General features: G+C 44.8%; 1 protein-coding gene across 1 annotated transcript in view; it reads right to left on the bottom strand.

Annotated features, from left to right (window-relative positions):
• ADGRA2 (adhesion G protein-coupled receptor A2) overlaps window positions 1-24,782 on the bottom strand; it is a 339,201-nt gene that overhangs the window by 24,752 nt on the left and 289,667 nt on the right. Inside the window, exons 8-12 of the mRNA XM_063925457.1 lie at window positions 16,283-16,447; window positions 9,391-9,589; window positions 7,194-7,343; window positions 6,894-7,055; window positions 232-450 (exon numbers count right to left, since the gene is read on the bottom strand). Of these exons, the coding sequence (XP_063781527.1) occupies window positions 232-450; window positions 6,894-7,055; window positions 7,194-7,343; window positions 9,391-9,589; window positions 16,283-16,447 (895 nt within the window). The remainder of the gene's footprint in view (window positions 1-231; window positions 451-6,893; window positions 7,056-7,193; window positions 7,344-9,390; window positions 9,590-16,282; window positions 16,448-24,782) is intronic.

The raw sequence follows: 24,782 nt of genomic DNA, 5'->3' as shown, positions 1-24,782 counted from the left end.
CCAATCAGCCCTGTTGTGAGGAGAAATGGACGGCGCATCTGTGACACAATGCAGGGAACTACTGCCTGGTTCACACCTCATCATTTAAATAATCTTATTGCACAGTAGTCTTAATAATGCACCTATTATCTTAAAGTGAGTAATGCTGTTTTTTTGTTTGTTTTTTTGCTGTTAGGAGATCCTACAAAACATACATTACGATTAATATGTGGAATGACTGTTAGTCGGTACCTTGACATGAAAGTTGGGCAAGGAAACGTTGGTCTGTCCCGTAGTGCAGCGGAACTTTAGCCTCTGATCAGTAGGCGCGCTGATGTCTTGCTCTTTCCTGTCTCTCTCCTGCTTGTGGCCCCCTCGCCCCCCCTCTCTTCTCTGGAAGGCCGTGCAGCCGAGACCTACAAAGCTGTTGGGCTTGATGAGAAAAGCCTCCAGTGCAATGTTCCGCGTGCTCTGCCAGATTACAGAATTAACATAATGAGGCATAAAAATGGAGAACAAAAATCACACAGATATTAATGTTTGTGAGTTAAGTATAAAGATTATACCACATGACAGAATTGAGAAGTATATGCATTGGAGTATGTACGGGGTACAAATAAACACCTTGAGAAATCATTTTGTGATATAAGTAGTACAATTGAACATTTTGTATTGGAGGTAACTACTGTGCACCTTACGGCTAACATTGGCTAACATTGTGCCCCGTCTCAACTCTGAATCTTTCAACACAGTTTAAATGTGATCCAGTGCTTCACAACATGGTTCTGCAAAGGTGACAAATTGCACCTCCTACCCGAACCTACTCCTGGGAAAGGGTGCTCTATGTTATTAGTACCAGCTGAAATTCCAACTGGTCGCTATAATGACTGATGAAAACATAGCTCATATTTTAGACAATTCCCTAACAAGATATTTATAATATGGATCCTACGGATTACTTGGAAAAACATTGTACTGGAAATCATAAAATAGGATTTTAATTACCTACCGGTAAATCCTTTCCTCATAGTCCGTAGAGGATAATGGGATCCATTTAGTACCATGGGGTATAGACGGGTCCACTAGGAGCCATGGGCACTTTAAGAATTTGATAGTGTGGGCTGGCTCCTCCCTCTATGTCCCTCCTACCAGACTCAGTCTAGGAAACTGTGCCCAAGGAGAAGGACATACTTTGAGAGAAGGATAGATAAGGATAGTGGTGAGATTCTGAACCAGCACACACATCAAGGGGAAAGCCAAGCTAACCAAACTTGAAACAGGAACAGCAATGGCTGAACCAACATTACTTAACCAAGTAACGGTGCAGGAAGAACAAAGCACCGGGCAGTCGCTAAGTATCCTCTACGGACTATGAGAAAAGGATTTACCAGTAGGTAATTAAAATTCCATTTTCTCTTATGTCCTACAGGATACTGGAGTCCATTTAGTACCATGAGGATGTACCAAAGATCCCAAACCAGGTGGGAGAGTGCTGAGGTTCCCGCAGAACTGACTGACCAAACTGAAGGTCCTCAGAGGCCAAAGTATCGAACTTGTAGAACTTAGCAAATGTGTCCAAACCTGACCAAGTAGCTGCTCGGCAGAGCTGTAAAGCCGAGACACCCCGGGCAGCCGCCCAGGAAGAACCCACCGACCTAGTTGAGTGGGCCTGTACAGAATTTGGACAGAGCAAACCTGCCATGGAATAAGCATGCTAAATAGTAAGCCTGATCCAGCGTGCAATGGACTGCTTTGAAGTAGGACACCCAATTTTATTAGGATCATATAGAACAAACAGCGAGTCAGATTTTTTCTGTGACGAGCTGTTCGCTTTACATACACCTTCAAAGCCCTCACACCGTCCAAAGACTTTGAAGTAGCAGAGGTGTCAGTGACAACCGGAACCACAATAGCTTGGTTGATGTGAAATTCGGACACCACTTTAGGAATAAATTGCTGACGAGTTCTGAGTTCAGCTCTGTCCTCATGGAATGTTACATAGGGACTTTTGTGAGACAAAGCCCCCAGCTCCGACACATGTCTTCTGAAGCCAAGGCCAACAGTGTAACAGTCTTCCACGTAAGATATTTTACGTCCACCTCCTGTAACGGTTCAAACCAGTCCAATTAGAGGAACAGCAGCACCACATTGAGATCCCAAGGTGCCGTAGGAGGCACAAAGGGAGGTTGGATGTGGAGTACACCTTTGAAGAATGTCTGGACCTCAGGGAGAGAAGCCAATTGTTTCTGAAAGAAAATGGACAAGGCCGAAATCTGGACTTTTATGGAGACAAGACGCAGGCCCACATCCACGCCTGCCTGCAGAAAAAGCAGGAAACGTCCCAGATGAAATTCTACCGCAGAATAAATTCTGCTCTCACACCAAGAGACGTATTTCTTCCAAATACGACGGTAATGATTAGACGTTACTTCCTTCCTGGCTTGGATCATAGTCTGGATAACCTTATGAGGGATACCTCTCCTGGCTAAAATCAGCTGTTCAACTTCCATGCCGTCAAAGTAGCCGCGGTAAGTCCTGAAAGACGAACGGGCCCTGTTGCAGAAGATCCTCCCGAAGAGGTAGAGGCCGCGGATCTTCGAGGAGCATCTCCAGAAGGTCCGCGTACCAGGCCCTTCTTGGCCAGTCCGGAGCAATGAACATTGCTTGAACCCTTTCCCTTTTTATTCTCTTTATAATTCTTGGGATTAGAGGAAGTTGAGGAAATATGTACACCATCTGACCCATGGAGTCGTCAAGGCATCCACCGCCACTGCCTGTGGTTCTATCGACCTGGAACAATACCGCTTGATCTTCTTGTTGAGACGAGAGGCCATCATGTTGATCTGTGGATATACCCATCGACTTGTCAAGCACCTGAACACTTCCGGGTGAAGGCCCCACTCCCCAGGGTGCAGATTGTGTCTGTTGAGGAAGTCTGCTTCACAGTTGTCTACTCCCGAAATGAAGACCGCTGACAATGCCACAGCATTTCTTTCTGACCAGAGAAGAATTCTTGACACCTCTGACATTGCTGCTCTGCTTTTCGTTCCGCCCTGATGGTTTATGTACGTCACTGCCGTCATATTGTCCGACTGGACCTGAATGGCCCGATCTTTAAGAACATGTGAGGCCTGCAGAAGGGCGTTGTATATGGCCCTGAGTTACAGAATGTTGATTGGAAGGACGACTTCCTGACTTGACCATCTTCCTTGAGACTGCACCCCCTGAGTGAGTGCTCCCCAACCTCTGAGCCTTGCGTCTGTGGTTAACAGTAACCAGTTCTGAATTCCAAACCTCCGACCCTCGACGAGGTGAGAAGTCTGTAGCCACCACAGAAGGGAGATCCTGGCTTTTGGCAACAGACGGATCCTCTGGTGCATATGAAGATGCGATCCGGACCATTTGTCCAACAGATCGTGCTGGAAGGGTTGTGCATGAAACCTTCCGCATTGAAGAGCCTCGTAAGAGGCCACCATTTTCCCCAGAAGACGAATGCACAGATGCACCGACACCTGGGTTGGCTTCAGGACATCCCGAACCATTGACTGGATTACCAATGCCTTCTCCAACAGAAGGAACACTTTCTGCGACTCCGTGTCTAGTATCATTCCCAGGAATGGGAGCCTCCTTGTTGGCTCTAGATGAGACTTTGGAAGGTTCAGAATCCACCCGTGATCGTGCAGGAGTTTGATTGAGAGACCATGCTGTCCAGCAACCTTTCCCTGGATGGTGCTTTTATCAGGAGATCATCCAGGTACAGAATTATGTTCACTCCCTGTTTGCGGAGTAGAAACATCATCTCTGCCATCACCTTGGTGAACACCCTCGGTGTCCAGGAGAGACCAAATGGCAGGGCCTGGAACTGGTAGTGACAGTCCTGCAATGCAAACCGTAGATAAGCCTGATGAGGCGGCCAGATCGGAATGTGAAGGTACGCATCCTTGATATCCAGAGACACTAGGAATTCCCCCTCCTCCAGACCTGAGATCACCACTCTCAGAGACTCCATCTTGAATTTGAACACTCGTAAGTACGGGTTCAATGATTTTAGATTCAGAATCGGCCTTACCGAACCGTCCGGTTTCGGTACCACAAACAAGTTGGAATACTATCCCTTGTTTTGGAGATGAGGTGAAACTGGAACAATGACCTGTGTTTGTACCAGTTTTTGAATGGCATCTTGTAAGGTTACACTTGCCTCCTGTGAAACTGGTAAGCCTGATTTGAAGAATCTGTGAGGTGGGAGTTCCTGAAACTCCAGCCTGAACGTGACCAGATCTGACTGAAGAATTGTAAGCGGGCTCCCACCTGACAGCCTTCCAGGCATTGCGGTCCACCGTCATGCTGAAGTCTTTAAGGAAGCAGAGCCTGAGCTCTGTTCCCGGGCACCTGCAGTTGCTGGTTTGCGTGGTTTACCTCTTGCACCACTGGAGGACGTAGAAGCACCTCTGAATTTGCCCTTGAACTTGGCCGCCCGAAAGGACTGTAACTTAGAAGTTGAATAAGTCTTCTTGGTAGGGGGGGCTGCAGAAGGAAGATACGTAGACTTACCCGCAGTAGCTGTGGAGATCCATTTGTCTAGTTCATCTACAAACAAGGCCTCTCCTGTGAATGGTAGGCCTTCCACACCTTTCCTGGAGTCAGCAGCAGTCCACTGGCGTAGCCACAAGCCCCTGCGTGCCGACACTGCCACAGCAGTGGTGCGTGAGTTAAGCAAGCCTATCTCTTTTATGGAATCCACCATAAAGTTCGCAGAGTCCTGTATATGCTGCAGGAGTAAAACAACATCCCCCCTAGACAAGGAAACTAACCCCTCAATTAGGCTACCTGACCATTTTGCAATGGCTTTTGTGATCCACGCACATGCAATAGTGGGTCTTTGGGCCACCCCAGCAGCTGTGTACAATGATTTGAGTGTAGTCTTAATTTTACGATCAGCCGTGTCTTTTAGGGAGGCTGCACCAGGAACAGGCAATACAATTGTTCATACAGCCTAGAGACTGATGCATCCACTATCGGTGGATTTACCCATTTTTTTCAATCCTCCAGAGGAAATGGAAAAGATGAGAGTAACTTTTTAGGGATCTGAAATTTTTTATCAGGATTAACCCACGGTTCTTCAAACAGGGTATTCAATTCCTCTGACACAGGAAAAGTGACTGAGGACTTCTTTTTTACATTAAAATAAGATTCCTCACACTCCTCTTATCAGGAATATGCAGAACATCTCTGATAGCCTCTATTCCCTGTGACAGAGATGCATTACTCCCCCCCCCCCCCATCTCAAAGTCTACCTCACCCTCCTTCAAGTCTGACCCATCAGTGTCAGAGTCAGATTGCAGGTTATGGGCCAGAGATCGCTTTTGCGGACAAATGGGAGGGGATTGAGATGCTGATTTGGGGACTGAGTCTCTGTTCATAAACTCATCCACAGTCTGTTTCTCATTGCAGTTTCTCATTGCGTCTCTTTCTCATTGCAGGACAATTTTGTAGAAAGAGTGGAGAATATTCCTTTAAGAGAATTATCCCACTGCGGTTCAGCCCCGCTATTCTGTGAACCCTGAGTACCCAGTAGTGAGTTCCCTGGTGAAGAGGAACACTCCGCTGTACAAGAAACACACTCTTTGCCTGACATAATGTAATATGACAGCACACATACACACACACAGGAAAAGGTTAAGCACAAGTAACCCCCAAAGAGCCCTTCAGGGAGACACAGAGTTGTTTGGAGCCAGCCCCCACCGCACCCTTACCGCTAATGCCAAGCTTAGCCGGGTCGCAGACTAAGTACCCTGATAGGGGACTTAGTACACTAACAGTCTCTCCCCCCTGCTATGACCCCCTGGTACCACAAGGGTAATTTGGAGTCACACCTGAGGAGCTGTGCGTCCCTGTCAGTCAGCGTCTGTGTCCACTGCAGAGGTAAAATGGTGCTGGTGAGCTGCTGGATCCTCTCGTAGTGAAGCCCCGCCCCTTCATGGGCGCTCGGTCTTCCCGCATTTTTTATACTGGCTGAGGTAATTTGTGTGCTTAAAATGGAGCAGAACCGTTTTAAGGCTGTGTTTGCCAGTTTGGGTACTGTGTACAGTGTACTGAGATGCAGTCGTGAGCCGTGTCTGGAGACACATTTCGCCCCGTTTAGAAGCCGTGCGTCTCTGTACCCGGGACGCTGGCTCAGTACTCACCACTCTTCATTCTTCTGGCTCTGTTAGGGGTGGCGGGGTGCTGCGGGAATGTACACTCGCCGTGGTGGGGCTTGCGAATAGTTCCCTCAGGAGTCAGTGTCCTGTCAGCGGGGAACGGGACCATTAACCCTTCAAGAGGTTGGGCCGTTCTCCCCTCCCCTAAGTCCCATGAAGCAGGCAGGCTGGTGCCAACCAGCCCTGCCTGAAAATAACAAACAGAGAAAATAAATGCAGAAAACTCTTCGGCTTCCTTAGCATGACCGGCTCCTCCGGGCACATTTTCTAAACTGAGTCTGGTAGGAGAGGCATAGAGGGAGGAGCCAGCCCACACTATCAAATTCTTAAAGTGCCCATGGCTCCTAGTGGACCCTTCTATACCCCATGGTACTAAATGGACCCCAGTATCCTCTAGGATGTAAGAGAAATGTTCTTTAAACCACGGTTCACATATTCCTCAGTGCTAACTTTATGAATTAACCCACTTAGAGCCTCTCTCACTGAGATATAAGTGACACTCATACTGTTTGACAGACAATACCCACATCTATAGGTCCCCCCGTCCGCCCAACCACCACCACCAAATTAATGCTCATCTGTCTCACTATTTTAATTAGAAAACTAGAGATCGGGCCTACATTATTCATGTCACCGTCTCTGTACCAGTTATCACTACAGCTGCTAATGATGACAGATCCCATCCACAGCAAATGTTCCTTAAACAGCTCGTACCACAGACAGGTCTTGAGAGTTGCTGCTGAGCGTCAGGCCTGCAATCTTCTCCACTGTTTGGACAATGCTGCTGCAGGCTTTGTCTTCCACCTGGGCCATCCACAGGATATGGTCATCTACCAACATCATGTTACTGGCCATCTCTATCATGATGTCTGCGAGCTGAAAGAGGCAGAGCATCCTCAGTACAATGTGCTTATTATTCCCAATACAGCATGAACTAGGGGACTTGTCACATTCAGCCAAGCAAAGTCCTTAGTGTGTTGTTTTAAGCCTATGTCAAAGCAGGACCAAACTTACATCTTTTACATGGTCATCCAAAGCAACAAATTTCTCCATCATTTGGGCCACGTAGATAACGTCCATCATGTCAGAGAAGTTGGCTGCCTCCGCAGTGTACATCCGCAGTTGGTGCGCCAGCGTCAGCACATTAGATGCATTGATTGGCATCTGAAGAGCAAGATAAAGTATAGGCGTTGAAGATATTAAGTTTCAACCACATGTAATAGCACATGGGAAAAATATATACCGTATATACTCGAGTATAAGCCGACTTTTTCAGCACCTTTTTTGTGCTGAAAAAGCCACTTCGGCTTATACTCGAGTCAGTTGTAGGAGGGACATGGAGGGCACAGCGCGCGGCTCTCCTGTGTCCCTCATGCGTCTCCGGCGGCAGCAGCGTGTATGTGTTAAAGGAAGTGCACGAACCGGCACTTCCTTTAACACACACACGCCGCTGCCGCCGGAGACGCAGGAGGGACACAGGAGAGCCGCACGCTGTGCCCTCCGTGTCCCTCCTTCAGAAGACAGCGCGGGAGCGACGGGATAGCGCGGGAGCGACGGGACAGCGCGGGAGCGACGGACGGTAAGTAACAAACTGGCACTGTGGGGCATATCTGACAGCATGAGGGCATATCTGGCACTGTGGGGCATATCTGGCACATCTGGCACTGTGGGGCATATCTGGCACTGTGGGGCATATCTGGCAGCATGAGGGCATATCTGGCACTGTGGGGCATACCTGGCAAATCTGGCACTGTGGGGCATATCTGGCACTGTGGGGCATATCTGGCAGCATGAGGGCATATCTGGCAGCATGAGGGCATATCTGGCACATCTGGCACTGTGGGGCATATCTGGCAGCATGAGGGCATATTTGGCAGCATGAGGGCATATCTGGCACTGTGGGGCATATCTGGCAGCATGAGGACATATCTTGCACTGTGGGGCATATCTGGCACTGTGGGGCATATCTGGCAGCATGAGGGCATATCTGGCACTGTGGGGGCATATCTGGCAGTATGAGGGCATATCTGGCACTGAGGGCTGTGTACGCCTAGAGTTGCATTTCCCACCCTACACTTATACTCGAGTCAATAAGTTTTCCCAGGTTTTTTGTGGTAAAATTAGGTGCCTCGACTTATATTCGGGTCGACTTATACTCGAGTATATACGGTACATAGAACTATAAAAAGAATGATAACCATTTTTTTTTTAAACAATAGTTAAAACTGAAACAGAAGTTCCTAAATCAATGAAGAAATCAGTCTAAGGATGAGATTGATCAAAGCTTAGAGAGAGATAAAGTACCAGCCAATCAGCTCCTAATTGTCATGTTACAGACTGTGTTTGAAAATTGCTGATAGGAGCTGATTGGTCGGTACTTTATCTCTCTCCAAGTTTTGATAATATCCTCTTAGTTCGATGACTTGCTATGCAAACTCCTGCTTTGAGCAAACTCGGGGGCGAGATCTACGGGCCACATCTGGCAGTTGGACCCCACAGCAGATGGCACCAACCTTATGTTATCTGATGTACGTATGTTTCTTATTACAGGATAGAAGAGATTTATAAGCTTCTAGTTTTTAATAACTTTCACCATGTTTCCAGATCAGGACTAACATAGAACAGAATGTTTCAATAACATAAACAATCGGTATGCGGTTAGCATGCAGACGGTCAGGATCAAAACATCACATACATTTCTTACAGTATCTTTTACCTCTCACTTCCGAGAGTTGGTGTAATAAGAGTTGGTGTAGAATCCGGGTTCTTTCTCAGAACTAGCTCAACACTCTACTGGGCCATATAGATCTGGTGCTTTATCTGGGCCCCAACCATTTACATTACCCTGGCAGGGGTAATCATACTGCCAGTCTTTCTTACCTCTGTACTATCTGGCCTGCACAGACCTTTCCGTCACCATGAGTTACAACTGCTCTACAGTCTCCTGTCTCTCAGGCTCCCAATCAGACCATCAGCTAAAGGCACCTGCTTAGGCTGCTTTATGGATGATCTGGATCTATTTTTTCTTACAAGTTAACAAGGTATTTATCAAGTACACAGACGTCCTTCCCTAAGCATGAACTGGCCATACAGCAGTAAGGGAGAAGCATCACACTTGTCTGGTGCCGTAGTAGAGGATGGTAAAATCAGCGTTACCTCAGTCCGCAGCCCATTTATATTGTTATATATACAGACGGCTGAATTAGCTCACCAGCACAAAGGTGAACAGCACCCTGGTGATATCGTTGGTGTACAGGCAGTTGGAATAGTCGCCTTCCTCCCAATGTCCTGATCGGTCACAGCGACGAGAAGCCTTTTTCTCCTGCCCGATGCCATTCAGTGCCATAGATGTGAAGGGATACTGCAAGCAGGGCTGATAGGAGGTAATACCAGCCAATGTGCGTGGCCACCTGCAAACACATCATATTACATGGTAAGAGTCAATCTAGCTGTGCAGGATGTATAATAGTATTAGCAGGACACGCCTGTGGCAAGCTTCACACCACTGACAAAACTATGATGGCTAGTAATGACTAGACTGCACAATCATTACCACCATTAAACCTTATGTCTGGGGGACATGTATCAAACCAAAGTGGGGAATATGCCCATAGAAACCAATTGGCTTCTGGCTACCATTAATCTTGAACCTTCCATAAACTGACTAATAGAAGCTTTGGGTTAAATTCTCCACTTTACCTCTTTAGAAGGTTTTGATACATCTATTGTGATGGTTTCATCATTATTATTATTATTATTATTATTATTATGAACAGTTCGTTATACAGAGCATGCTGTACATATTCCGCAGTGCTTTTTAGTGATGAGCGGATTCGGTTTTACTCGGTTCTCAAAACCGAATCTTATTGGCTATCCAAAACACGTGACATCAGTGAGCCAATAAGATTCGGTTTTGAGAACCGAGTAAAACCGAATCCGCTCATCACTAGTGCTTTTACAGAGAATATTTGCTCATTCACATCAGGCCTGCCCCAGTGGAGCTTACTTACACATACCAGTATATTTATGAAGTGTGGAAGGAAACCGAAGCATCCGGAGAAAACCTATGCAAGCATACAAACTCCACACTGTGGGTATTGAACCCAAGGCCTCAGTGCTGTGAGGCAGGAATGCTAACCATTACACCAACCTTGTTGTCCATCATGGCTGCATCAGGCTTTAAGCCACTCTGCAAGGCTGCATTTTAAAAAGGATTAACATTTTTGAGGATGAAGTACACAGGCACAGGGCATACACATAATGATGTACTAACAATGTGACCTGGACAAAACACCATGTTATGTAAATAAGCAACAAGGGCAGCTCTGAATACATGTTCTACTTTACAAGCTGTTTCTTCGCCCCCATGAATACGGCTTGGATGCTATCATAATCACAGAGGTTACCACTGCCTTCAGTGGAGTGTCATATGTACATCTAAAGCACATGGTGCAAGAATGTAATGTGTCCCTCTGTGCCCACTCTCTCACGTCCACGAGGAAGCACCTGAGCTGAGACATTGGGGTTCATTTGCTAATCAGTATTTATTCTGCTGTTCTGTTGCAGGATTTAAAGTGCTGATTTTTTTTCCCTTTAAATATAATACATGGCAGGTGTGGCGCTACAGTGGTATGAGGTCTGTCTTAGATTAAACGTTTATGCCTTTGCACTGTGCGCCTCCAGAGCGTTTCCTGCTCACAACTAAGCTGCAGAGGCATCGCACAAGAGGGGAGTGCAGGACTTTAATGGGTACAGTCCATCCAGAAGCACGAGAGCACAACCAAAGTGCCCAACTGTATTTTAAATCTCACAAAAATTAAAATTAATGCAAATTTAAATGTAAAATATAGACGCATTTAATACGGCCATCATTATCATTAACACAGACTTGCACCAGGACCTTGGATTGTGCCTCCTAAAAGATGAATCTTAAAGATGCACAGTCAAAGAGGGACGCAACTCTCAAAGGGCATGTTGATTTGTCTGCGCTCCATGACTGTACCGGCCAGGCATAGGAACATTCCTGACCTGCTTCTCTAAATGGAAACAACTGCAAGATTCATGCAACTAGGACTTATGCAAGTTGTATTTTCACGTGGCGCAAAGCGTTTTTGCGTGACTGAGGCAGTGACCCGACAAGGATCTGCCCAATTGTGTGTAACGGGGAAATAGTACATTTTTTTAATAGCTAAATATTTATTGGTGTTGAGGCAAATATTTTACAATACTGCATATTGTTTAATAGTGAAATTGCAGCTTTAAGGCCAAGACTTTAATTGTCTGTTAGAAAAATCTGTCAGGATCGCTAGGGTCTGAGATGGAAAACTCTGATAGAGCGCTGGCGGCTGATCTTTGTGAGATGTTATTGATTTCTAACTGATCAATTTTCCTACAAAGGCCAGGCAAATAACACATAAAAATTTGGAACGTCTGGAATAAATCAAAGTAAATATGTAATCTTGCCAAACTTGGCTGAATTGTTATCATTGTTACAACCAGCAGGGGGCCAGACTGCAGTGAGGGAGAAGAACAGGTTTTGCATCATAATAGCATCCATTTAGTTTAAAGGGACAGTGACATTAAAACAGCCCTTTCTATTATTATTATTATTATTATTACCAGTTATTTATATAGCGCACACATATTCCGCGTCAGTCCCTGCCCCAGTGGAGCTTACAATCTATATTCCCTACCACATGTACACGTACACACATTCACGCTAGGGTTAATATTGTTGGGAGCCAATTAACCTACCAGTATATCTATGGATTGTGGGAGGAAACCGGAGTTCCCGGAGGAAACCCACGCAAGTACGGAGAGAATATACAAACTTCACACAGTTAGGTCATGGTGGGAATCAGAAAACATAGCCGACGAATTATTAGCACATTTTTAGCAATACTTGAATTTTGGATAACGGATACTCAACCTGTAATGCTATTTTTTTCCCTTATAGTAGAGTTTCCCAAACTTTTCCATTACAGTCCATGTTTTAAGGATATCCATGCTTGAGCATAGGTGACTTAATTAGTTAATTTGATTTAACCATCTGGACTTTTATCTACTTTTTGAGCAAATTATATACTCAACTTTAAGATCGGACTGATAATTTTAACAAACCAAGCTTTGAAGAGGGGGAGCACTTAGTGACACGTGTATATTTACTAAAAGTCAATTTGGGTCGATTCGGAATGATTTTTGGTAGATGTTCGGTCGATTTTTGATTGATTTTGTATTTCAGGGTCTAAATCAGCGGTTCCTAATCTTGTAGCACGTGTACCCCCGTGGGATTTAGGGGTATATTTACTAAAAATCGAACTGGGTCGATTTTGGGTCATTGTTTGGTCGATTTTATATTTCAGGGTCTAAATCCCACCTTTACTAACATGATTTTTTTACGTTATCTTTTTTTAAACAATGTCAAAAATCATGTAAGTAAATGTGTGATTTAGTCCCTGAAACACAAATATTGACCAAACATTGACCAAAAAATCGATTCAAATCGACTTTTACTAAATATACCCCATGGTGCCTTAAAATAAATAAATAATTAAATAATAATAATAATATGAGTTTGGTTCAGAGAGGCTCGCAAGGGTTGGAAAGGTGTTTGGATTAAAATTTGTTTTTGTTTTTTTTTTCAAATATTAAAATAAATATATTATAGAAAATATACATTTATACTGTACAAAAGAATCAATCTTACTGGTACTACTATGACATTAATGGGTATATTCAATTGAAGCCGAAAGCTGCCGTCTGTCGAAAAGACGGCAGTTTTCTACTTTATAAGGTCGGAAGGGGTTCCGACCTATTCAATCTAACCCAAAATTATTTAACAAGTTGAGGAATTTGACTTGTCGAAAAACACGTGGATTGGCGGAATAGTACTTTAAAAAAAGTCGAAGTGAGATGCGGGAACAGAGACGGGGAGAGCCGCGGGCAGCCAGACGGGGAGAGCAGTGCCGGAAGATGTCACAGCCGCCGCTCACAGCAGCGTCGGCCCGGCTCCAGCAAGCGAGACCTCGCTTGCTGGAGCCGGGTGGATTCTGCCGTGAGTGGCGGCTGTGATGCGGGGACGGGGAGAGGAGGGACGGGGAGAGGCAGAGCGCTGCTCTCCCCCGTCTGCCCGCGGCTCTCCCCTGTCTCAGCTTCCACATCTCAATTCGACTTTTTGAATAGCCCAGGTCGGATCCATTCCGACAAATGAATGTCGGAATGGATCCGACTTCAATTGAATATACCCCTTAAGACAGCTATTAAATGTACTTTGTGTAAAGGGTTGCCTACAGAACTACAGGTTTGTTGACCCTGAAGATGGTCTTGCATGGAGGCTATTAATTGGCTTATAGTTGCTGAAGTCATTTATTTGTATTCCAAGTGTAAGATAACCCTATAACAACATGGCTCGGCACCAGAGAGCGGCCTATACTGTAGCAAGCTGCAGTCTGGGCACCAATCATGGAGAGAGATGCGGAGATGCCTCCATTACCTATCCCAAGTGAGTCCCTTAGAATGTCAGCACCTGGTGCATGAACTCTGTCGCTTGTCCAACAGCGCCGAAAGAAGATAAAGCAGGATTTGATGTAACATCTGGTATTGGCTTCTGCCTGGATATTGACTCTGCAAATCTCTAATTTCCCTCGGTACCTACTCCTACATCCTTCTCTGATTCAGACGGCACAAGAAAGGAGAGCGGTAGGAGGGGAGGGGGCAGTCTAATTGAAGCCACATTGGCTGTACCAATAATTTATATTCCATAAAGGAACAGAGACGGCTTGCACAGCACGGCATATAGCTCTTTATTCTGCAGCCAAGCCAAATTCCAACACCTTGAATTTTACGCCCTGCACGTTCTGCCAGGACAGAGCATGTGAAAGGAGCTTTCTCTATGATTCTTGTTAATAGCTAACAGATGGACTCAGACCTGCCTAGTTTAACACCTTCAGTGCCAAAGCCATTTGCTGAGCAATCTGGAACTCCTATTAACGCGCAGGTGTCACATTAAGGGTCCTGTTCAATTCTTTTCCTTTCTTTTTTTTCTGTTGGGGAGAGGGAAATCCCTGTGGACTGAACCACTAACCCTAAGCATTCCTTGAAAGGCTGCAACTGACATTTCACATTCTTTATGTCCCCACTGTTTATACGCTGAACACATGCCAGTACTGACGGCAATATTTTTCACATTTTCAGGTCTGTTCTAATATTATTTTCCACAGCCTCGCTCCATGATTCATTTTTCTGTAAAATCATATTGCCTGTAAATGCGCCGCTGACCTTACTCCAACCCTGTCAGCAGATTACCGTCTCTTTTCTGTCACAGGGATAACTATCATCTGATGTTAGCTCTTTTTAAAAGACTGTGTTGCATAGTGGGACTGATATAAATTTAGATATTACTACCTCTGGAAGAAGGGCCTTATTCAGGTTTGTTAGCAAACCAAAAAGTTAGCAATTGGGCAAAACCATGTGCACTGCAGGGGAGGCAGATATAACATGTGCAGAGAGAGTTAGATTTGGGTGGGGTGTGTTCAAACTGAAATCTAAATTGCAGGGTAAAAATAAAGCAGCCAGTATTTACCCTGCACAGAAACAATATAATCCACCCAAATCTAACTCTCTCTGCACATGTTACATCTGCCTCACCTGCAGTGCAGTATGGTTTTGCCCAATTGCTGACTTTTTTAGTTTGCTAACAAATCTGAATAACACCCGAAAGACTGAACTACTGATCTGTTATAGTCCCCTTTCACAGATACATGGAAATCCTGTGTTTTTGCACGTGAATGCGCATCAATACGGGATTTCTGTATTACCCCTTTCAGATCTCCAATGCAATATGCCGGGTCGATTGCCATAGTGGGGGGGGGGAAGCGGCTCTGGGAGATGAGCTCATCTCCACGCTGCCTCTACCTATGTAGTAAACGGGACCCGGGTCGCATTGACCCGGGAATCCGTTTACGCTGCCACTGACCCGGTAATAACCCTTCTTGTTACCCGGGTTGAATTACCGGGTCAGGCAACCCGGGAATTCACATGGGGCTCTTTTACATCGCACACTGACCCGTGTCGACCTGACAATATGCCGGGGTTATTTTTGCGATGTGAAAGGGGTATTAGTGTGAATACAAACGATCATTGTGGGTCCACAATCCTGCTCCCAACCAGGGACATGGAGAGGAGACCTGAGAATATGCTGGCTTGCTAGACCCGACAAATTTCCGGCTCAATAGACAGTTACTATAGTCGCCAAGAAAAGTCCCCTCTTCAGGCTGCAAGTCTGGTCACACACTTCGAGATATCTCATCTGAATTGCTCAGACAGCCAGGTAAGTATAAGCGCTCTATTTATCATGATCCGCTGCAATCAGCGGCATCTTTCATTCTGCATCACATATGTATCCTACATATGTGGACGCTGGTCCTATTTTGTGTGGAACGGCAGTATGGGCTGCATGGTCATCTTAACTCAATTGTTTATGATGATTCTTTCCTCTGGCCATCAGCTACCCCCAGGCAGTTTAAGGCCTATTGCACCAGGACTTGGAGGCTGCCATTGAGGCTGCAGCTGGGCAGTAGAACGTAGACCTAATTACCCCTCCTGCTGGTGGCAGTGGAGCTTAATAAAAGTAAATTCAAAAGCCACAGCCACACAGTTTAAGAGTTCTCAAGTCTCTTTTAGGAAGACAGGATGTGGCAACCATCAAACAAGACTCTGCACTGTATGGTGGCCTGCCGGTTAATGCTTGATCTCATAAATTAGCAAATAAACATCTTATAAATGCATTTACTACATTGTGCCACAGCCCTATTGCTTGAGATGTGCTGTGGCACTGTACCACGATATACAACCTCAACGGCTACAGCAGAGGATGTCTCTCCTCATCCGATACTGCATACCCATGCTTTACTTTGCTGCCAGGAAACAACATACATCATATAAACTATGCCATATAGTGTAAAATGCTTGGTGTTATCTAACTAGTATTACTGTGATACCACTGTGGTGTGACATGAGACACAAGTAAAAGGTTTCCATGATAAAACGATGTTATCTCAGGGAGATAGGTTCAGTATCTGTGTGGACTGAAGTAGAATAGATACCTGAAGTCGCCTCTGTTGTTGGTCACCCTGTCAGCAGGACAGTAGGATGCAGATGTCTCCAAAACCACCAGTTCCACCTTCTTGCTGATGGTTCCCTGCTTGGTTGACACGCTACACTCCCACTCTCCATTCGCAGACAGCAAGATGTTGGAGAGGATGAGAGCGCTGGTGGGGCAATGCAAGAAGAAGAAGAGGTCAGTGGTCTAGGTTACAGGTATAAAGCAACGCACAGAATATTATAATAACCTCACTGTCACAGATCACTTAGGAACAAGATGGAAGCTGGCGACAACCAATTTTAGCTGTGACAGTAATGATCATTTTGATATTGGTTTGATATAAGAATTTATTCACATCCTTATTTGGCTACTACTAAATTCACTGCTTTAATTTCCTGACTCCATTCTATGGGGCTCATTTATCAACGAGTGATAAAACTCACTGTGAATGATACAACTTGTTGCGTATGATAAATGATGCTCCAGCTGGAACACCATTTATCATCCTCATCAAGTTTTATCATTCACAATTAGTTTTATCACTCAATGATAAATGCGCCCCTACAAGTTTTTTTTCTTTCACCAGACCATTAATATATCAGATAACAAACTGCATTTGTTATACAGAGCAGACCTGCGCTGTGTTGTATCAAGTGCAAGGGAGATAAGCATCTCTGCCTGGATGATATAAAGGCCTTGGTTAAGCATAACATAGAAAGAAAGATTGTCATACATGGAGCTAAAACGAAAAGGTAAGTATATAGGCATTATTACATGTATTTAAATAGGATATTTTAAATGTGTTACCAAGATCATTACAGATCTGTCTATACAATTCCATAGACTTGCACTTACCTGTCAATTAATGCAGTGATGTTAATGAGCTGATTCTGAGTCAGACACAGCAACGTCTGTGACTTTATGCTAGTAGTGCTACAAGCCCTGCCCTGGTGCACAGCCGCGTGTCTGCAAGTGCAAGGACTGAGATGCCCACTTTGACCTCTTTAGACAGTGCAATACTGCTTGGTGCACCTTTAGACAGCCCCACCACTGAACTTGCACCAGCACCATGCTAGGTTCAGATTCTTCGCCACAGTATGGCCTCCAGTGTGAGCCGTTATGCTACTGAGGTCACAACAACTTCAGCGACGCACCTGCGACACCCACATAACACACCCATAAGCTGGTATACACATGCGCCTGAATAGCCACCTCTCAGTCACTGCCCAGGAACCCCAAATACATTTTTGATACCGTGTATCTCAGTCGGTCCTACGACATTGTAATACCATGGGACAAATGCACTGTGCGACTTTTTAGTGACTTAGGCGCATAAGCAAATAATAAATATCAACCATTTGCGTGAATATCGCCATTGCACCTGACTCAGAATGAGGGCCTAAGTGAGACTTGGTCAATTTTTTTGCAGTATTACTGGCCATAGTACAGCCCCGCTCCCATCTCCAGGCAGTGTCTGACTATCACAGAGGGGAGGCTGAGCGCATAGCCTCCTCACCTCTGGTCTCTCCCTGTATTTCCAGTGGAGCGCTGCAAACTTGCTGAGTTTTGACTATAAAAAATATTAGAATAATACCAATATGATATATATAAGTTATAATTGTCTTCTTTGTATTATTCTAATCTTTTTTATAGTCAAAACTCAGGAGTATACTGGAGTATGACAGGTCAGCCCTACCCTGAAGGCACGTCACTGGTCTTTGGTAGTAATGAGTGTTGTAGGCTCGATAAAAGAAACATTGAGGCCAACTGGTGTAGAGGATGCTTTATACAAATGCCGTCATTGGAATTATAAAGTCATGTTACTCACAAATGGCAAGACATTTAGCTGCTGTAAAGTGAGCAAGAGAAACTATTCACTAAAGGAAATGAGAGTCAGGTTTGCTGCCAAACCAGAGAAGTAGCAGTTTTAAAAATTAGAAAAACAAAAAAAGGGGTGTGACGGAAATTGAGATGAAAAGTGGATATCCGTGATTAAATCTCAGATGGCATGTATTGTACATTAGTAGGCGCCACGGACTAGAATTTCTTATCACTCATGCAAGTGGAAGTAAAAGGTTTAGCATATTTGGAAGGCTGTTGGATTAATTAAGCGGCTGTTATTTCTTTTCCATTTGGAACAGTTCTATTGTAATGGAATACTAGTATGAACCATTTTCCATGGCAAGGCATGCTGGGCCTAATAGTTCCACTCTGGTGCAGGTTGCTCATCTCTGCTCTAACGGATAAAATGTGTTTTCCTGAGGATAAGCGGCGTGGTGTGACAACAATGCAATGTGTGTACAATTCTACATGTCCGTGACAACTTCTGAAAGCTCCAGCCAGACTGAGTTACAGTATCTGCTACTAAGGTCCTGTTCTTGGTAGCTCATAGACAGAATGTATTGTGGATATACTGTACTATGAAAACTTCTCTTCTGTCAATACTGATTGTTGTATTTGATACCCAAAGACACACATGACAAGTAGGTAAATATGCTTTGGATAATTGAATATCTTCCACAGACTTCTTAAGATCAGTATAAGACAGTCCACTGAACCCCGGACATGTGTAACTTTTTATGTAATACAGTCAAATTGTTGTAATTTTAACCAGCAAAAGTTCCCAACTAAATGGCAATGTATGAAAAATTCTTATTTTAAAATTAATATCGTTTTAGGTGTCGGGGGCAATTTCTTCAGAAGTTATAGCTTGGTGAGATTAGGTCATTTGATCGTACATCGAGCACCCAAAATAAGCGCCGTGTCTTCTGGAACCATATGGACAACTAGGCCCAGCAGTAGGCAAGGGGACAGGAAATTGGTTTGTAGCTGCTGCATTTTACTGGGATCCATTCAAAGACCTTCATGCTACCAAAATACATGATTTTTATGGCAATTCAAATTTTATATTTGTGTTAAACCAGAAACCAAGGGCTTGTCTAGCTGATGTTATAGGAAAAACCAAAACCACTGATAAAGACATTTAGTGTCAGGCTTAGGGCTATAATTGTTAAATAGACAGTTTGTAACACCCATATGAAAAGTCCATAAAGGTTACACAGTAGTCCCTTTATAGCATCAAATGTAATCAAATAGTTTTAGGAACCTATTACCTCTAATTCTGCTAATCTGCAATTCCAGTAAAATTAACATTTTATTCTAAAAATTTCCAGTGTTAAAAGCCAGTACTCATGGCAGAGGACCCTTTGCTCTATATTGCTAAGATCTGCCGAATGTGCCTCATCCTTATTCACAGGCATTAGGCAGGAAATGTCAGAAGAAACAGGAAAGAGACTTATTAAAGAATTCAAGAAGTTAAACAATATAATAACAAAAAATAGTAACCAGTTCTAAAAGAAATAGCAATAACATGATGCATCTATTTTATTTTTTATACACTATTGAGCCAGAAAATGTTACAGTGCGCCCATTACCATACCCTCCAACATGACCCGCCCCACTAGGTACAAAATGCTCTGTTTCTGGACTTCCCTCTTAATTTATGATTTCCATCACCTGTGCTGAAACAGCTTTCTTATCGTTTAACTAGTTCTACACAGGTGATGGAAATCATAAATTAAGAGGGAAGTCCAGGAACAGAGCATTTTGTACCTAGTGGGGCGGGTCATGTTGGAGGGTCTGCATTACTTACAGAGAGTGGAGGCAGCCATTTTGTGGGTGGAACTAATAGTCAGCCTATCCAATACGCCGGGAACTTGTGACAAAACTGAAATAACTGCAGCAGATTTGGAGTTGCAACAGTGGAAGACCAGTCTTGCTGTGCCATTTAGGACGAATTCAAGATGGGACAGAATGTAAGAATGTAAGCTCTCACGAGCAGGGCCCTCACCCCTTATGTGCTTATCGTTCTCTTACGTAAACCATCTTCGACTGCATCAAATCCTGTGGTTTTCTGCTATCCTGATACTTATGTCAGTGTCATCTGCTGATGTAACTATGTTTATTTACCCTGTACTTGTTTTATATTGTCTTCAACTGTAAATTGTCTTCAACTTGCCGAAAAAATGAGCGACGTCGCTCATTTTCCCCCTCCGTGAGCGACGTCGCTCATTTTATCGTCAAGTGTGTATGCCGCCAGCGACGACCGATGTGCGGCCCCGCGGGTCGGCAACGCATGAAGGATGTGGACTGTCGTCCACGACCTTCATGCAGGGCTGGCGGGGGCGTGACGTCACTGAGCGATTTCAGCGGTCATATCGCTCAGTGTACAGTCGGCCGCCGACCGGCCGGCCCGGGAGGGGGAAACATTAGACGATGTCGCTCACAGAGCGACATCGTCTAATGTGTATGGGCCTTAAGTCACTATTTTCCTGTTTTGATTATTCGTTTATGTACTCTGTGATTGGGTGCTGTGGAACCCTCGTGGCGCCATATAAATAAAGGATAATAATAATAATGGGACAGATTACTGACAGATGATGGCAGTGGTTGAATCTAAAGGTGGTGAAAGAATAAATTAGAGTTTTGTTTGTAAAGGCTGTATTGCAGCAACAGTGCTAAGACATGGGTGATATCAATTCAGCGAGTTTGGGAGACTGAGGTAATTGTGGGGGAATTTTATGGGGAGCAGGTGACTCAGGGAGGAAGGAAAATAAAATCTGTTTTGGAATCTGTAAAGGGGGCATATACCAGTGGCACCATCCACTGTATCATGTCTAAGAAGCAATAGTGTATTCATCTGGTTCTGCAGAAACATATGTAGCTCATTAAGGGGGAGATGCGTCAAACCTTGGAGAGCAATAAAGTAGAAAGAAATAAAGGAGCAGATTTAACAACTAGTGATATTCATACTCGTTACGAATGTTAAATGGTGTTCCTGCCAATCAGCTCCTGTCATTTTTCAAACACATGACAGTTAGGTGCTGATCAGCTTGAGCGCCATTTAATCAAATAATCAGCTCCTGTCATTTTTTAAACACAGCCTGTAAAATGGCAGTTCGGAGATGATTTGTTGGTACTTTATCTCTCTAAACTTTCTCTCCAAGTTTGGATACAATTCCCCCTAAATGGTAACGTTTTATCATTTTATACTAGAATGCAGTGACAAACAACCCATACCTCATCATCACACTCTCTCACTATGTAACTAGGAAAAATATACCAGGACCCCCATGGAAAACATCTAGCAATAGGTAAAGATAGATTCTAAAATTATGTTTTTAAAAAAAATCTATTTTTCTATTTTAAAATAAAAACTGAAAATAAGAAGTACTCTGGGAAAGATAACATGAGGGAAATGATCTATTTTAGTCACAGTAAGAAGGAAGTCCACGCCAGGAGAAATATAAATAAACGTAGGTGTAGGGGAGTTGATGCAAGGAAAACGTCCCAGAGAGCAGGAAGGTTTGTCAGCAGTATAGCAAAATAATCTTGACGATGCTGGGAATAAGCTCCTGAGGTATAAATACTGGGCACTAGCCACCGGTGATATCAGTATCAATTTAGATAACCGGCACAGGGGGAATTAAGCAGCAGTTTGGAACCATCTTGGGATGAGGAACTTTGATGTAGTTATTAAAAAAATCCATCTCCGCCACCGATGGAAACAATCCAAAAGCTGGTGCCCGTTTTTTATGTGAGTAAAAGCGCTGGATGTGCGCAGGAGGAATAGGATAGCGCTGTCACCTTCCACTAAATACTGAGCTCTGTCACATAGGGGTTGGACTCCTACAGAAGGGAAAGACAAGGGGAAGATGTACCAAACCTTGTAGAGAGATAAAGTACCAAATAATCAGCTTCTGACATTTTATAAGCTGCATTTAAAAAATTACAGTTAGAAGCTGATTGTTTGGTACTCTGTCTCTCCGCTTTATCGCTCTTCAAGGTTTGATACAATTCCCCCGAGCAGAGTGCAGGGAATACAGTGGTATTCAGGGAGACTGAAGTAAGGATGTTCTAAGAAGGAAGCTTGAGTACCAAAGTGACAAGGAATGGCATATACACCAGTGATAAATGAAAGATTAGTGTGAGACAGGCAAGGCTACATCACAAGAAAGGATTGGACAAGCCAAATCCAGGAAGCTGGAGCACAGAGATAGCAGGAGCCAGAGGTCAAGGAACCAGAGAGGATAGTCAGATAAGACAGAGACCAGAACTAGGGAATCACCAGGCATTCAACAAGCACTGAAGGTGTTAACAGACCATATAGTCAGGGACAGGGCTGACACAGGATATGTACACAGGGTTATTAATAACCAGCAGAGAAACAGCCTCCACTTAGTCCTGTGTCAGTATTCTGTTCTTTTGGAAAGAGCCTTTCAGTGCTTATATGCCCACAGGTCATAGTGTAAACCAAGATATGGGAAATCCACTTATTCTGCTTCACGAGCAACAGAGGGAGATTACAAACGGTAACATACTGATCACCAGAGGAACACTATGGGCAACCAAATATATACAGGAATAATCAGCAGGAATTAGAATCGTAAGATAAATAAGACAATAACTAAAGATAGTCAGAAATAGAGGAAAACAATTAAATGAAAATAGAAAGAGGCTGAGCAGAGGCCATGGGAGAAATTACAGTGAGCACTTGCTCTAGAGGGTGTAGTACGGGTGACCGGCGGTCTCCTGACCGCTGGTCACCTTACCGACGCCGGGATCCCGGCAGCATACCGACGCCGGGATCCCTGCGGGGAGGGGCGAGTGCAGCAAGCCCCTTGCGGGCTCGCTGCGCTCGCCACGCTGCGGGCTTGGTGGCGACCTGCGGTCGCCACGGGTTCTATTCCCACTCTATGGGTGTCGTGGACACCCACGAGTGGAAATAGTCCCTGTTGGTCGGCATGCCGACCATCGGGATAGTGAGCCGTCGGGCTCACGGAGGAGGTCATGTGACTGTCGGTCAGCCGACCGGCGGTCACATGACTACCACCCGCTCTAGAGCCAGGGACAGGGCACAATGACCCAGCATTGTGTCATAAAAGGATATATCTGTAGGGCTATAATTGTGCAGCAATAACAAGGAAACATTCTGCATGTGGCACAGGGCTGACACAAGGGGATAAAAGCTAGGGATCACAATGTATAGAGCAGAGATGCAGAGTTTCTCTGCAGGCAAAACCTGACAGAGCATGACAGAGCTATACCAAGTATTACTCTGTTCAGGCCTACTTAGGGCAGATTCTCCACAGCAGCTGTTAGAAATGGGGGACGAACCTCACAGACCCCATATGAGTTCTATTTCTGCCACGTGCACAATTCAGACTTCAGATGCACACATTCAAATGTCTCTGAGAGATGGATCATTCACTCTATATTGCATAGAGTAAACAAAAGCCCTCCACATCCTAAAACCTAAATTTGGAAATGTACTGCATTTTTGTGTAAAGAACATATAATAATCTATCATCAATAATGCATTTTATGTAGTTTATTCCACTGGAAAATTGATATCCACCTTCCATGTTTATCACTAACCCCCAGAGCTTTCACAGAAATACCCCCCCACCCCCCCCTCATTCTGCCGGAGGCTCTCTGAAATAGCAGCAATCTCCCTGACTCGTCCAGCAATTTCCCTGATTGTACCTTACCCCCATTATGTAGTTGTTACATTCTTGGGGGGAACAATAAATCAGAGGTGTAACCATTCAAATGGGATCATCAGTGCCATTTCCCTGTATTGATTATAAGGCACAATGATCCCTATGGCTACATGCATTTTAAATAAGGTTTTTCATGGCCACTTGCAGTATATGTGTATACAGTATACTAACTTTGGCGCTCATTTATGTTTGGATGTAAGCAACTTTCAATCGTCCACTCCATTGGTCTGCATGACACTGCCCTCTCTTGGCTGTCTTCCTACCTCTCTGACCGTTCATTCTCTGTCTCCTCTCATGACCAGTGGCGTCATGAGGTGGGTGCGGCCCGCACCCGGGTGTTACCCTTCAATAGGGTGACACCAAAACGAGCCACACACTCACACGCACCCCCATCCCCTGACATGAAAATACCTGGTCCACGGCTGCGTCCACACCTCCTCCTCCCAGGCCCCGCCTCCTAAAGCCCGACACTCCCACCTGTCAGTGAGATCAGCAGGCAGCAGCCACAGCCCCGTGCAGGCAGTGCACTGGCCACCCCTCCCCTCTCCTCCAGCGTCCACTCTCTCCTCACTCTGGGTCCTGACTGAGCTTGACACACGCAAGCTCCGCCCCCAGACTGTAACTACACGAGCATGTAGTTGCTGCTGATGTTGCTGCATGATGCCAGGTAACTTCTAAAGTGGCTCGCCATGTCCATGATGAACAGAATCGATTTCTGATGTGTGTATGTGTCTGTATGGGGGTGAATGTGGGATGTATAAATTGTTGGATTACTGAGTGCTGTGGGGAATGGGTGGGGGGCTAATTTGGGCTGTGTGAGCGTACTATGGGTGCAGTTCGAGTGTAGTATGGGTGCTGTGTGACATAGTATGGGTGCTGTGTGAGCGTAGTATGGGTGCTGCTGTGTGAGCGTAGTATGGGTGCAGTTTGAGTGTAGTA

Source organism: Pseudophryne corroboree, chromosome 6 (assembly GCF_028390025.1).
Source record: "Pseudophryne corroboree isolate aPseCor3 chromosome 6, aPseCor3.hap2, whole genome shotgun sequence".
Lineage (NCBI taxonomy): Eukaryota > Metazoa > Chordata > Amphibia > Anura > Myobatrachidae > Pseudophryne > Pseudophryne corroboree.
This window is presented reverse-complemented; position numbering and strand designations above follow the sequence as displayed.